At 37.8% G+C, this 13,899-nt stretch overlaps 1 protein-coding gene across 1 annotated transcript; it reads left to right on the plus strand.

The window, feature by feature from the left end:
* The first annotated feature begins 234 nt into the window (after positions 1-234).
* On the plus strand, positions 235-10,563 carry LOC139968657 (eukaryotic translation initiation factor 4E-binding protein 2-like). The gene is made up of 3 exons (XM_071972915.1): positions 235-515; positions 4,134-4,310; positions 5,093-10,563. Exons 1-3 carry the CDS (start codon positions 374-376, stop codon positions 5,128-5,130), a joined length of 357 nt encoding a protein of 118 aa, XP_071829016.1. The 5' UTR covers positions 235-373; the 3' UTR covers positions 5,131-10,563.
* Positions 10,564-13,899: the final 3,336 nt, after the last annotated feature.

Below are 13,899 nucleotides of genomic sequence, written 5' to 3' on the forward strand. Positions count from 1 at the left end.
GACGTGCACACTAGTGATATTGATCTTTGCCAATATATCTGTATCCCTATTTCCAGAAATATTTGGTCATTTGAAACTATATATGCAAAAAATTCTTTTTTATTATGACATAGGAAGCATAAATTTATTATTTAAATATATATAAATCAGTAATTATCATCTAAAGTGAATGGAATATTTGTAAATTAATTAATTTAATTAGAACAATATTGATTGTTCACAATGGAAAGCTTCAAGAAGCCTCCCGTTGCTGCACTCCAACCTAAACACCCCGCAACACTTCGTCAGGAAGTAAAATCCCTTCATGAACATTATTTAGGCAGTACGATTGTTGCTTTTGTTTTCAAAAGGCAATATTCCGACAAAAGTAACGATGTCCGCAAAAGTAACTGAAGCAAATGCTAGTGGTAGCCGAGAAATACCAACAAGAAGGGTGCAGATAAAAGATGCATCGCAGATGCCGCACGAGTACAGTACAACCCCCGGTGGTACTATGTTTTCTACGACACCCGGAGGTAGGCCAAGGATTCATTACTCTGATGTTTGCATATGTTAACTTGAAATGAATCTAGGACCAATCCGGGTCACATATTCTATATTACTTACACATATTTTGACTCAAACACTTCCAGACATATTAATGGATCCTAACACATTACTATGGGCTAGGCTACAACTTAGCAAGTGTAAGAATCTCATCCCAGTTGATTCTGTAATACAATTATGTGATATAGCAAAATCCTATTTAGCATGAGCAATTTACCTTAGTCCTTTCTGTCTGAAACACATTAATCATAGCCTCCAAGAACATTGGAAAATATAAACAAATACTTGTTTACATAAACTTGAAAAGAAGTATTGATGTGTTTTGCTTAGTACTTCTTTTCCCTTGTGGTACGTAGACATGTATCTCTATTCACTCATCTCCTTGCACGCTACAGTATGGATACATTCATACTTCTGACATATCCCCTCCTTTAACTCACTTATTTAATCAAACAAAACATGCAAAACAAAACACAGAACAGGCTTATGATTTCGCGTCTTTATTCTAAACGAGTAAATGCCGAACTGATCTAAATTGATACATATTGTACAGAACTGTACAGTACATTAGCCCTTTTTTTCCCATTCTATTTGTAATGTGATCACTGTACATAGTGTGTACAATAAACTATATTTTCACTGGTATAACTTATCAGTGTCATCTTAAACAGTTTATTGTTTTGACACTTTATCCAGTTGTATTGGAATCTGATAACTTGTTTGGATATTTGATGGATGTTCACTTCTCTAGCATCATTTACCTACAGTATTACTGTAGAAATTTCATAAATGTTTATAGTGATTTGCTGGTACAGGATGGATTAGTTACATCTGGATAATCTCTTCTTAAGCCATTTTCATCTAAAGATGTAATCATATCCAACATTTTTTAATGGAAAGCAACATTGTCATTGTTTGGGTAACTGTGTGAGGTTACTTGAGGTTACCAAATATGGATTCAAGAACTGTGTATATATATTGAATTCAATTCAATCCTTTCAACTGAAAACAATTTGTTTTCACATTGTCCATATATTTTGTTTTAATGGTAGCTATGTATTGCCTAGATACTGGTACATTTGGGGATCTTAACTTCATCATCAGATTGTTCAGTTGGTTCATACTCCGAAAATATTAATAACAGAACAATATTTATTCTGATTGGGAGTGTTGTTGAAGAATTGATTGAAAGATCCTTTCGGTCCAGATGAAAAATAAAATGCAACACCCCATGTTCCTTCTGCATTAACCCTAGAACACAAATATGCTTAAAGGTTAGCTGTATTGGCCCCAAATATGGTAGATATTCAAATATGGTCACCTTTGGTCAAAATTCTTAAACTGATTTTATTACAACCTTCAAAGAATTGTCCTCACTGGGATATTCAGTCATCTTGTGAGTTCCTTAAAAATGTCTGAGAACAATTTGGAGAGTAAAAACCTCCAGGAAAGTACTTTTTGATAACTTCTAGCAATTATAGGGTGCTACAATTTGGGCCCTATATACTGACTACCTTTAAATATTAGAAACATGGTCTCTGCTACTTCAAGTATTTAAACCAACATGGTCTGCATTATACCACCAAAGTAATCAGTGTTGTTGTGTTGACTATACATACATGTATTAGTGTCTACTGTCCATCAAATATCTTAACATAATAATAATAATAATAATAATTATGAACATTTGTAATGTGCCAGTATTTAGTCAAAAAGATGCTCATTGTGCAGTGCAACAACAGTGAGAAACAGCAATTGAAGCAAGTAACAAAGAAAAAGAATGGGATACCAAAAGGTAAACATCAACTAGAGCAGTAATGTTACTAGAGAAAAAAAGTTTGCGTCCCAAGAAAGAAGTCTTGCGTCCCGATCAAAGACCACTTGCGTTTATTGTATGACATACTTGCTAGTGTAGTTGTAAAGATGCAATTGTATCACTGCCTATACTTTGTGAACGTTACGCACAATATAAAGGGCAAATGGCTAAGTCCCTTAGCTTTGCTGTTTGACAGGGGCAGCCTGGCCCGCCCCTCCTTTCGCCCACCCTGCCGTCTCAAACAATTATTCGTAACAATGCTGCTAGAGGTCGTTAAGTTTTTTTTTCTAGAAAGTTCTAGTTTTTAGAGTAGATTTGAAGACACAAAGAGAAGGAGAGAGCTTTAAGGATTCAGGATGGCACCACAGTTGTAAAGTAGTATTGCATCATTGCCACAGCACATTATCATTACAGTATTATGTTGAGAGAGAATATGTAGACAGGTTACTATGGTTCATCCTTGTTATACAGCACTTTCATTGCTGCTGTACACAGGCGTCTAACAAAATTTAAGCTACATGGAAATTTTTTTATCTTCAAGTGACAATTTGGAATTTTGGACTAGAGTCCAGTTTTGTATTTTTAACACCATATTGGTTTAGCAGCCATATCTTTTATTGAAAGGTGGATTAGATATTTACTCAAGTGCAGAGTGAGTCGAAGGTAACAGTTTCACTCAATACTGAACTTAAGTAATGCAATGTAACCAGCTGCCTTAAAGCAACTAACTACTGTAGTCTTAAGTATAAGACCTATCAGGAACATTGGGACTAACAAAGTAGTCCTATTAGATGAAAAGAGCACTAATGACCCAAAATAACACTTGCAAAGCTTAAAGAAAAGATGCCTCGATAAAGGTATATGTAACCTACTGTAGGCAAAATGGGCAGCAAATTTGTCAAGCTAGTATTGTTACTGTATACCTGTCAGTCTATTCTACGCCATTGGCTCAGTAATCCATGTGGCTTTCTGCCTTGGCATACCCCTGTAGATGGATTGATTTGCTTGGCAAGCTTAAAGAGAAGCCAGCATTGTGCTGATATGCCCGCTTAATGACAGAAAAGTATGCCAAGGAGAGGTTTTCCCTTAGACCTACCCCTCCCTATAGAACCTCTTTGACTGCAAACTTGTCACAAACAGCACTAGTTGAAGTCTCTGTGATTCTTATTTCTTACTATTACTATTACTATATTTCTTATTATTGGCAAGCTTAAAGGGTGTGAAGACCCGCGCAGAAAGAAACGTCTAATGCCGGTTATTTGACCTAGTTTCGACTGAGGTGTAACAGAAGTGTTAAACACCACCATTGATCCCAGAAAATAAACACACAGCTTGCTACCGTCGGTAATTAGACACTAGTGTACAGTCAGTACAAACAGCTGCTGTCAATACCCACAGCACAGTATACAAACAATACAGTGATGGACATCTCAGGTCCAGCTAAAGATAACAATTAAGGTATCACGTTTCATTACTGTCTGCATTTTGTAGCGACACAAACAAAACGTCACTTGCAAGCAACAGAAAGTTAACTTTTTCAGATGGCCACACACGGTTTGGGGCAAGTCTTCAATGCCTTTAAAGAGATGCCAGCATTGGGCTGATACGCCCTCTTAATGACAGAAAAGTATGCCAAGGAGATGTCTTCCCTTAGACCTACCCCTCCCTATAGAACCTCATTGACTGCAAACTTGTCACATACAGCACTAGTCAGAGTCTCTGTGATTCATATTTCTTACTTAAGCCCTGCTCTCACTTCATTAATTTCCAGGTACTCGGATTATCTATGATCGGGATTTCCTGATGCAATTTCGTCAGTCGCCTCTGGCGCAGACCCCTCCCAAGAACTTACCGAATATCCCAGGAGTGACTAACGTGGGTGAGCCAACGACTAATGGGAGCGCACAACCACCAAAGCCAAACAGTAACGCAAAAGATGGTGCTATTAGTAAGTACCTCATGACCTTCCCCATCCTGTTTGAAAACTTTGGCTTGTAGAATCTTTATCAAAGAGTTTTACAAATTACTTTATGGTCATTTTTGCATTAACCTGTTGAGGTCAATCTACACCATTGCTTACTAGTGATGGGAACGGGAACCCAGGGTACCGACCCAATAAATTACTACCTGGTCTGAGCCATAACCACCCGGTCCGAACATTGGTAAACATCACTATCATGGATGGTTCTCCATTTTCAGTTACATTTTTATTCAAATTAATAAACATTTTGGTGATATTCCCTTCTATTTTGATTTGTTAATTTGGCAATAATTTGTTACTATTCCCACCGAGAAATGTTTTAAACAACTACGCTAGTACGCTGAGTTGGGGTTTAGGTTGGTCCGGTTGGATGAGTAATGGTACCCTGGGATCAACTAAAATTAGCAGACTGGTACCTGGGAGCAAATTTGTGGCCTGTTCTCATCACTATTTCTCACACCTATGGCCATGCTAGTGGTGCCCTTTGACATTTAGGATTACTGATTTTATCCATTTCCACTTGTTGATACCTCTTGAGGTCACTCTAGGTTACAGACTTTGTCATCATAGAGTAGAGTCATTCTGACAGCCTCTCTCTTTCCAGCTTTATTTTCTGCTCTGACTTTCTTTAACAATCAAGAAATGCAGCTATTCTGAGTAACAAGGTGAACGAAATTTATACGTTAGAATATATCAAGTCTGTTATTTCTGAATTGACATCAAACCTTGTTATATGTTGTTTCTTACAGTTGAGGCGGAGGAGCCCCAGTTTGAGATGGACATTTAAACTTATCGAAGTCAGTCTTGGATTATAGATGGTTTTATTTCATCTCGCTCAGCGACAAGTGATTCCAAGAAACCCCCAGAGATATCACGAAGCAAAGTTTTAATGCTGCAGCTCCGATGCAAAAGAAAAATAACATTAATCAACAAGTTTAACCCTGTAGTTTATCTCACTGGTGCAATATATGTTCGTTTTCGTTTTTTTCTTTTTCAACCAGCCTGGATATTTCAGCTTTGATAAGTATGTTTTTTTCTCCTCTATTTTATGTAAAGAGCATGCATTTATGCACAACATAAACACAGAGGAAATGCTGCTTAAAAATTGGGAGTTTATTAAAGTGTATGTCAGATTTGCTAGAATTGGGTTGATCAGCTGTGCTCCTTTAAGCACTGAGGCAACATGTTTGCTTAGGTTTGAATGAAAAGAAAGATCACAAAAAGGGAATGGGCTTACATCGTTATATCGCAATAGATAATGAAAAATAGCATCTTGAACATTCATCTCTAAAATATTTTACAACTTAGATGGGTCATTCTCTAATTTGCTCTTCTGAAGGAAAATTATTTTTCCCTTTCTTTTTTCTTTTTCATTAAATCTTTTAGCTCAATTTATACCGATACTCAATCGATATCTACAATGAGTTCCTGGAACCGACTCCATTGATATTATACGGAACGAGATCGTAAGCAACATTCGTTGCAGATAAACTTGTTATTGGAGGCTACTATACAGTAGATAAGATATTGCATATGTCGATGCAAACTACACCTCTAGATGTCTAATTTATTTTGTCCATTCATGGGTTGATTCCATTAAAATCAGTTGATTTGAAAATAACTGGGAATGTATTCTTATTAGCAGGAATCAACTTTAAAATACCCAACGTTGACTTGTATCACAAAGAATACTGTATGTTGGACCTTGACTGTTTATTTTTTGGATAGGTTGGGCACATTTTATGCATGTGTTTGTTATAGAATTTCTACTCGGTTGCCATGGTTACCCATGTCTTTAGATTCGATTCTAGACTGCCCTTTCTAGTTCTTTGATGTCAGTGGTTGCTTGCAATATGATACATGGTAAAGTACTAAAGTGATATTTTCTCAAGTGTAGCCGGTTGCTAGGACTGTTTTCAAAATGGTGGATGCTTCATGATCCACGCTTTAACTTCCTGACCTTTAAACAAATCTTCTTATCGGATTGTGGACATCAAAACCATATTTAACATCCAAATTAAAATGCAATTACCAAACAAGTTTCAGATTGCAAAGAAGAAAATGGACAAATCAGTGGTACTAGTTTGGCCTGGCTCAAGTTTTCTGATGATAACACATTTGAAAGTCAATTTAAAATGTAGCTCTACGATTTAAGGGAATTCAGAACTTTGTGTGAAATAGTAAGTGTGGGTAATGGTATTATGTTCATTGAATATTAATAAAGATTTAAGTACTGCCATTTGATAGTGTGACAAGGTAGGAAGAGGAATTGTAAACATTTCTAACATCGGGTATGTGAACATAATGTGATAAACTGCAGAACGATACAAGAGTTTTGGGAATGACTTGTCTCTTTTTCTATAATTCTTTATTCATAGACGCTTCCATGAAAACACAGGAATTCCTGAATAAAATTTATGGAGATAGACAGTGAATTGGGTTTCCCTGGTGAGTCTGCTTAAAGTAGGGAACATAAACTTTTCCTACTTAAAGGACCTCCAGCTGATGAAACAGCCAGTGTCAAAGGTCATCATTATTGATCTCAAATATGCTAGAAAGCCAAATTATGGTCCCTCCTTCTCCAATGTCAACAATCACTTTACTACCGCCTTCAGGATATTTTTTTTCCCCTCATTGAGACATTGAATTGCCAAATTTTACACTATACAATGTCTGAAGAGTCTGAACCTGTTAACAGGTTTGGAGCCAATAGCTGATGACTTTGTAAGGTTTTAAGTTTTTGTCTACATTCATCAAAGCTTGTGAAAATTAATGAGTTGGTTCATTCATTTTTTTCCAAATTTGAGTCTATGAGAAAAAAAAGAAACAAACAAATCATTTTGCCAGAGCTGTGTCGGTGGAGTGTGAAGTTTTAGACTTGCCCAAGTCTTTGAAAGTGACAAGAGTTTGCGACTATCAATTTACATGCGTCATCTTTGATGATATAAACTGCATACAGAGTAAAGTAGCGGTTCCATATGAGTGATGATGATTGGTAAGATATTGATGATTTGTTAGATATTGATGATAGGTTAGATAGGGATATTGATTTTAATCTGGCTTTGAGGTAATTTTTTTTTTTTTTTTTTTGAGTTTGATGTAATATACTATATGCAGTATATATACAGTTTTCTTTGGTTGAATGAATGCTCCAGCTTGTGTGCGACAAATTTGGGCATTTTATTGTTATGAAGAAATTAAAACTGTGCACATAAAAACTAGCTCTACCTCACCTTCACTGCTGAAAGCAAAATACTCGTCCTCTCAGTCAAACAGGATCTTGACTAGTGCAGCTCTCTCTTTTCAAAAATTTGAGAAAATTGAAATACAATTGGTATAGTTATTGTAAAATTAAAATCACAACATTCCAGAGTCTAAAGGTACATGATTGGTGAAATAACTCTTGGTGGTCTACTCCCCTCTATCATAATGTTTCTCTAGGTTGCAATTTTTTGAGGGGGGGGGAGGGGTGGCCTTTAAGTCTTTATCGTTTTAAAGCTTTCCAAGAGGTTTGAACAATACTAATAGTGGGATAATTGTGCTCAATCTGTCTGTTCAAACCACAGATCTGTGTGGTTTGAAAACCAATTGGTTGGTTCCAATTAGTGATTAAAATTAACTTTTTTGGTACAGAAACAATAAAGAAAATTAATGGTATGTTGAATATGTTGTTCCATTTGTCAGCCTTTGAGATTTTTGACTAGTTCTATCTTTTCTCATGTGACCCTGTCCTTCCATAGAGTACAATTTAAAGTAACAGCTTAAATAGTTTGAGCGTGGGATAGAAATGATGAATTCTGACATCCCCTACGATATCCTCAATTCTGACCACAAACTTCTGGTTAGCTTTGCCTGTAGGGTATGACATGGGCTTCCTAGTCAGTTGATAAATCTTTGTGAATTTATTTGAGAAAAAAAAAATGCTTTCTGTTTAGGTTGGAAATAAATCAGCATGATTATGATAGCTGCCAAAGTAGCAGTGAATACTTGCATTTATGTGTTCTACTATGAAAGCTAGTGTGGTTGCCGTTTGTGACAAAAGTTTGTCAAGTTTTGATGTTAAATTGTACATTGTCATATTAAAAACTTGATTTTATATTGAATTTTGTAATTGGTTATTGATATTAAAACCTTCCATGCAACAGTTAAGATACACTTTTGTTCTGTTATTTAAGCACACAGGCATTCATATCGCATATATGGAGGGGAAAACAACATTAAAATAACAGCTTTTTTAGTCTAAGATTAAGAACAGCAGATTTATCATTGTCATAACTCCTCTATATAACTCCTCTATCTATATAACTCTATATAACTTCATCTATATAACTCCTCCAAAGTATCATTTCTCTTTGGTTTTGTATTTTGTGTTATATGTATGTTTCATGATTGTTTTCATACAAAACCTCATCAAATTTTGTCACAAATGGCACCCCATAGGCTACATGAGGTATTATCACCATACATTATAGTAGTTTAAATAGCCAGTGTCATTGGACTCAACTTTTAAGATACCTAAATAACCAATCTGTGATATATGTCTCCTTCATTTTTCAATAGAGAATAAAAAGCTGGAAAGTAAATCCAACCAAAATTTATATCCAGTTACAACCAGGCCTTATGCGAGGTTCCGTGGGGCAAAAGCCCGGCCCGCACTCAATATAGGGGCCCCGGGAAAATGAAGGATAAAGCATGAGGAAAATTAAAGAGTGCAAGAATGAGGCCCCATGGGCATAAGTTGTCCCCTGGCCCTCAACACTTGTAGTTACAACCACCAATCTCCCTATGCTGCAGAATTGTAATGCAATTGAACAAGAAAGTTCAGGATTTCATTTTTCCATCTTTTATTAACAACAATTGACAGAAACCACAGTCATGAACAAGAGCATGATATGTATAGTTTATGCTAAAAATTTGGCAAAAGAAAATGAAAAGTAAAGAAATGCACAGGCAAAGATATGTATTGCAGTTTCACCACAATTTCACTCACCACTGGACAATCGTCTGTCTTTTTGGTGCTATTCAAGCAATTTTAGAAAATTGGCAATGCATTTCAAAGATTTAAAAAAAATTCAAACTCAAATATTTTCAGAGAGATTTACAGTTAATATTTTATCGACAAAACATTTCATTCCGGGAGATACTTTAACTAACAACATATTAAAGCTTTTGATTTTAGTTTACAACATATTAAAGCTCACAAGCTTCTTATACAAAAAATTTTAATTGGGTATACGAGCTGTAGGGTATGTTCTGTAGGTTCCATGTATATTAATTAAACTAAAAGGCTTAATTGAAGTTAATTAGCATCCAACAATTGTTGTAAGTAGGTCTTTCCCTTCTCTATACTCTCACATGAACTGCATTGCTGTTTTTGCATCCACTTAAAATACGCTCTTCAACAGAAACTGTCAAATTCCATGCAAAATATTGCAAGTCACCTAACTGCTAGAAAATATATTCAAAATTCAAAAAATTACCATTCACCTTATATTGTAATTTTGACTGTATGGAATGCCAACGGACCCTCAAGTAATTACTAAAGTACTCTGCATAATTGGTCTTTTAAAGGACCAAAAAAAAAGAAGAGAACTTCTTAAAGATTATTCTTGTGTCTACGTTTTGACACTTAACTGTATAGCTATTTCATATTGGTTCATTGTAAGTCCTTCAGATGAGTATGATGGAATTGAGCAAAATGTGAACACATCATGTGTCAGACTTTTTCCAGCATTGTTTATGACATAAAAGCCGATTTTTTTTGGAGCATTAAAAGCAAGTGAAATGTTTTAACTGGTAGACATATCGTATACCTGACTTTCAATGACAATCCTGGGTATCTTGTAATTAGCCGATTGAATGATTTCTAAGTATAGAGATGGAAACAGTGTCTGTTTTAAACGCCGACCCATTGTGTTAACTTCAGATTTCTTCCAACCACTAGTCCACATTCTACTGATCTATTGCTCTTATTTTATTTATTATTTGGGGAGGGGGCGGGGTAGGGGGTGGGCAGGGAATTCAGAAATGTTGATAATCCTAGCCCAGCATGATAAATTTCACAAACAGCTTTGTAAACCTTGACCAGATTATGTTACATATTGAAACCTATGTGTTTGAGGAGTATTCCTTTACGAGATAATAGTTTGTGGATTTACTTTAGAGGTAAAAAGGTAAACATTGTAAAGATTTTGTTAATAAAAGGAGCTCTTCCACTTGATATGATCTTTTCTACAAAAATTATTTTTTGTTGTGTTCGGAATTCTTTCAACCATTAAAGGAACTCATGAACCATGTTTCAGCAGTCTCTTTTTCCCTCCTTTCTCATTCTCTGTTCCTTCACATAACCTCTCCATAGTACCCTTCATCCGCTCCCCCATTCCTTGTCTGTCCTGTTTCTTTCTTTCCCCTTTTCATCCCTTATACCTCCTTTCCTCTCTTCACCCCTTCTTCTTCCTCCACCATATCCTTTGCCTTCTCCCTCCTCCTCCCCATCCTTCCCTTCCAGTGGCGTAGCTACTGGGGGCCGAGGCCCCCCATGAAATCGGCTGGCCCCCACTGGCCCCCCCACTGGGAATGGGGTAAAAAAAAATGTAAAAAAAAAAACACTCATCAGTGCGATTCACTAATATTTTTTGTTCAATAATTTGGGAAATAGAGTTACACAATTTTCTCGTCTGCATCTGGCAGAATAAGAGTAATACAATATCTGTAGTAATCATGAGAATGGTCACACAGCATGGCATGGCGATGCGACGATTGCGACCATACACCATGAACCTTGTTGTGCTGCGCGATATCGATATCTGCTGAAAATATGTTCAGTGCTTCCACCTAGCGCAACAATCTATCAAAAGATTGGCTCCGTTTGTACTGAGCCGAGGTATCAGGTATTCATATATTGCCTCGAGTCAAATGAATATATGTCATTGAATATTCCACAAAACAACTTTTTTATGGCCACGAAACTGTCGAAACATGATTTTCCACTACTGGTAGAGATATAAAATATTGGGAATTCTGAAATTCCTGCAAACATGCGGCTGTGCCTGTTCACTACTCACTACTGTATCGCCTTAAAAAATGATGAGTGGAAATTGTTTCTCCATGACCGTATCGTATCGTGGGTATCGAGCGCGTCTGATATATGGTCTGACATTCCGGTATAAGAGTGAATTTCCACTCCATTGGAGTAAATCTTAACTCCTAATAGAGTTATATTCACTCATATTAGGAGTGAGGGTTAACTCCAATAGAGTTAAATTTCACTCTTAATTTGAAGTGCGCCGAGTGATCACTCCAATGGAATGAAATCCACTCATTTGTTTTTAGAGTGTTGCTAGATATATGAAGAAGAAATTTACATACCAATACATGTTATCGGTCATCGATTGGCACAAAACCCCAGATTCTGATGACAGCTGCCTCAAGAAACCCAATAAATGGCCTAATTAACACCGAGCCACCAATGTGGACCATTACCGAAACATCGATGCGTGTTAGTCTTCCATCCCCTTCGTCTAATGCTATTTATGTCCACATGTGGGCATATCCTGCAAACCTACCGGTAGCCCACAGGGGTTTGAGTTGGGAGAAAGGCCTTGACACCTTGAAACGACAAATGATGCCAACTTCCCTCAAGTTAAAAGTCTGGCTGAGTTGGCAAGGCCAGTCAGCATGAAAGAGAAAAAACTTTTTTTGCATTTCTGTCACCAAACACATCTTTTTGGTTGCTATTTTGCCTCACAGGTGCCATCTCCTGCGATCTGGGGGGTGCTGAAATCTCAAATTTTCTCTGTACGCTCCGCGCCAACCAAGGTGGCGCTCCGCTTAGATAGTAACCTTCGCCCCCCCCCCCCCACAAGAAAGAACAGCCCCCATCGCCCCCCACTCAAAAAATCCTAGCTACGCAACTGTTCCCTTCTCCCTCCCCATCCTCCTTCCCTTCTCCCTCCCCATCCTCCTTCCCTTCTCCCTCCCCATCATCCTTCCCTTCTCCCTCCCCATCCTCCTTCCCTTCCCTAAACTCATCCTGACCCAAGTAGTTACTGCCACATTCTTCCCTTCTACCCATCTAAATATGATGTAGTATTGCTATCCGTTTCCTTCCCTGCAGCAGAGGATTGAGTTGGCTCTGGGTTATTATAAGGACTTCACCGCTTACCGGATTCCCTCCAACTCTGGTGTGCGTCACTATGTCGCATTTTCCGGTAGGATTGAAGGTATTGAGTGCACTTATATTGCATAGGATTCGATGGCTAATTGAAAGAGGAATGAGATTCTTATTGGCAGGGGCGTAGCGAAGGGGTTTTTGTTGGGGGGGTGTGGAGAATTTGATTTGCCGACGGATCTGGAAGTGGTGACTGAAATGGGGGAGGGGTCTAAGGGGAGGGGGTGTCCCCCTCCCCTTTGGCAATTTTTTAGTTTTGAAACGTCCTTAGATGCAATCTGGTGCATATTTTAAGTCAAATTTGATTTGCCGACGGATCTGGAAGTGGTGACTGAAATGGGGGAGGGGTCTAAGAGGAAGGGGGTGTCCCCCTCCCCTTTGGCAATTTTTTAGTTTTGAAACGTCCTTAGATGCAATCTGGTGCATATTTTAAGTCAAATTTGATTTGCCGACGGATCTGGAAGTGGTGACTGAAATGGGGGAGGGGTCTAAGGGGAGGGGGTGTCCCCCTCCCCTTTGGAAAATTTTTAGTTTTGAAACGTCCTTAGATGCAATCTGGTGTATATTTTAAGTCAAATTTGATTTGCCGACGGATCTGGAAGTGGTGACTGAAATGGGGGAGGGGTCTAAGGGTAGGGGGTATACCCCTCCCCTTTGGAAAAATTAGTTTGAACGTCCTTAGATGCAATCTGGTGCATATTTTAAGTCAAATTTGGCACGGAAGAAGCTCCCGTTCTCCTTTTTCTATTCAGCTTTCCTTCTTTCTTCCCCTTCCGCTCTCTTCACCTTTCTCCTTTTGCCGACAGACCCAAAATTTGCCGACAGCGACCAAATTATTGGGGGGGTGTGACACCCCCCACACCCCCCCCCCCCGCTCGCTACGCCCCTGCTTATTGATTCCTGTTTCCAAATCATTCCCATTTAGGAAAGTAAAAATAAATCAGGCTTCAAACCAGTCTTTGAATTCCTCATTTTCCATTGTGAAAGACCATCCCTGAATAAAGTGTAACATGTATATCACAGTCATCAAAAAAGACTTTTGAGAAAGGGACCTAGTGACATAATTGGCCCATGGACCCGAATTGAACCCCTCCCCTGGTGGACAAGTTTAATTGGATGTGATCATCTATAACCTTCCTAGCATTCTTGAGTTTGTATATGTCCGTTCATATTCAAACGATATACTGGTAGATTGTGTGTTGTGATGTTTTCTGTTATAACCCCTCGGCGGTCGTGTAAGTGGTTACATACAATAATAGCAATATTTTAGTTTTACATTTTCTGACTTTTTTCATGGCCATCGTCTTCTGCCTCTCTTACATTATTTTAAAGGCGGGAGGGGTGTTTTTGGTGATCCTTTGGCCCGCTCGTCATGCATACGTCCAT

This window comes from Apostichopus japonicus, chromosome 6 (genome assembly GCF_037975245.1).
Source record: "Apostichopus japonicus isolate 1M-3 chromosome 6, ASM3797524v1, whole genome shotgun sequence".
Classification (NCBI taxonomy): Eukaryota; Metazoa; Echinodermata; class Holothuroidea; order Aspidochirotida; family Stichopodidae; genus Apostichopus; species Apostichopus japonicus.

Excerpts from the sequence above, each read along its gene's own strand:
- LOC139968657 (XM_071972915.1), top strand. The coding sequence starts at position 374 with ATGTCCGCAAAAGTAACTGAAGCAAATGCTAGTGGTAGCCGAGAAATA. Across the intron at positions 516-4,133 it reads GTTTTCTACGACACCCGGAG|GTACTCGGATTATCTATGAT; the intron begins GTAGGCCAAGGA and ends ATTAATTTCCAG. Across the intron at positions 4,311-5,092 it reads CGCAAAAGATGGTGCTATTA|TTGAGGCGGAGGAGCCCCAG; the intron begins GTAAGTACCTCA and ends TGTTTCTTACAG.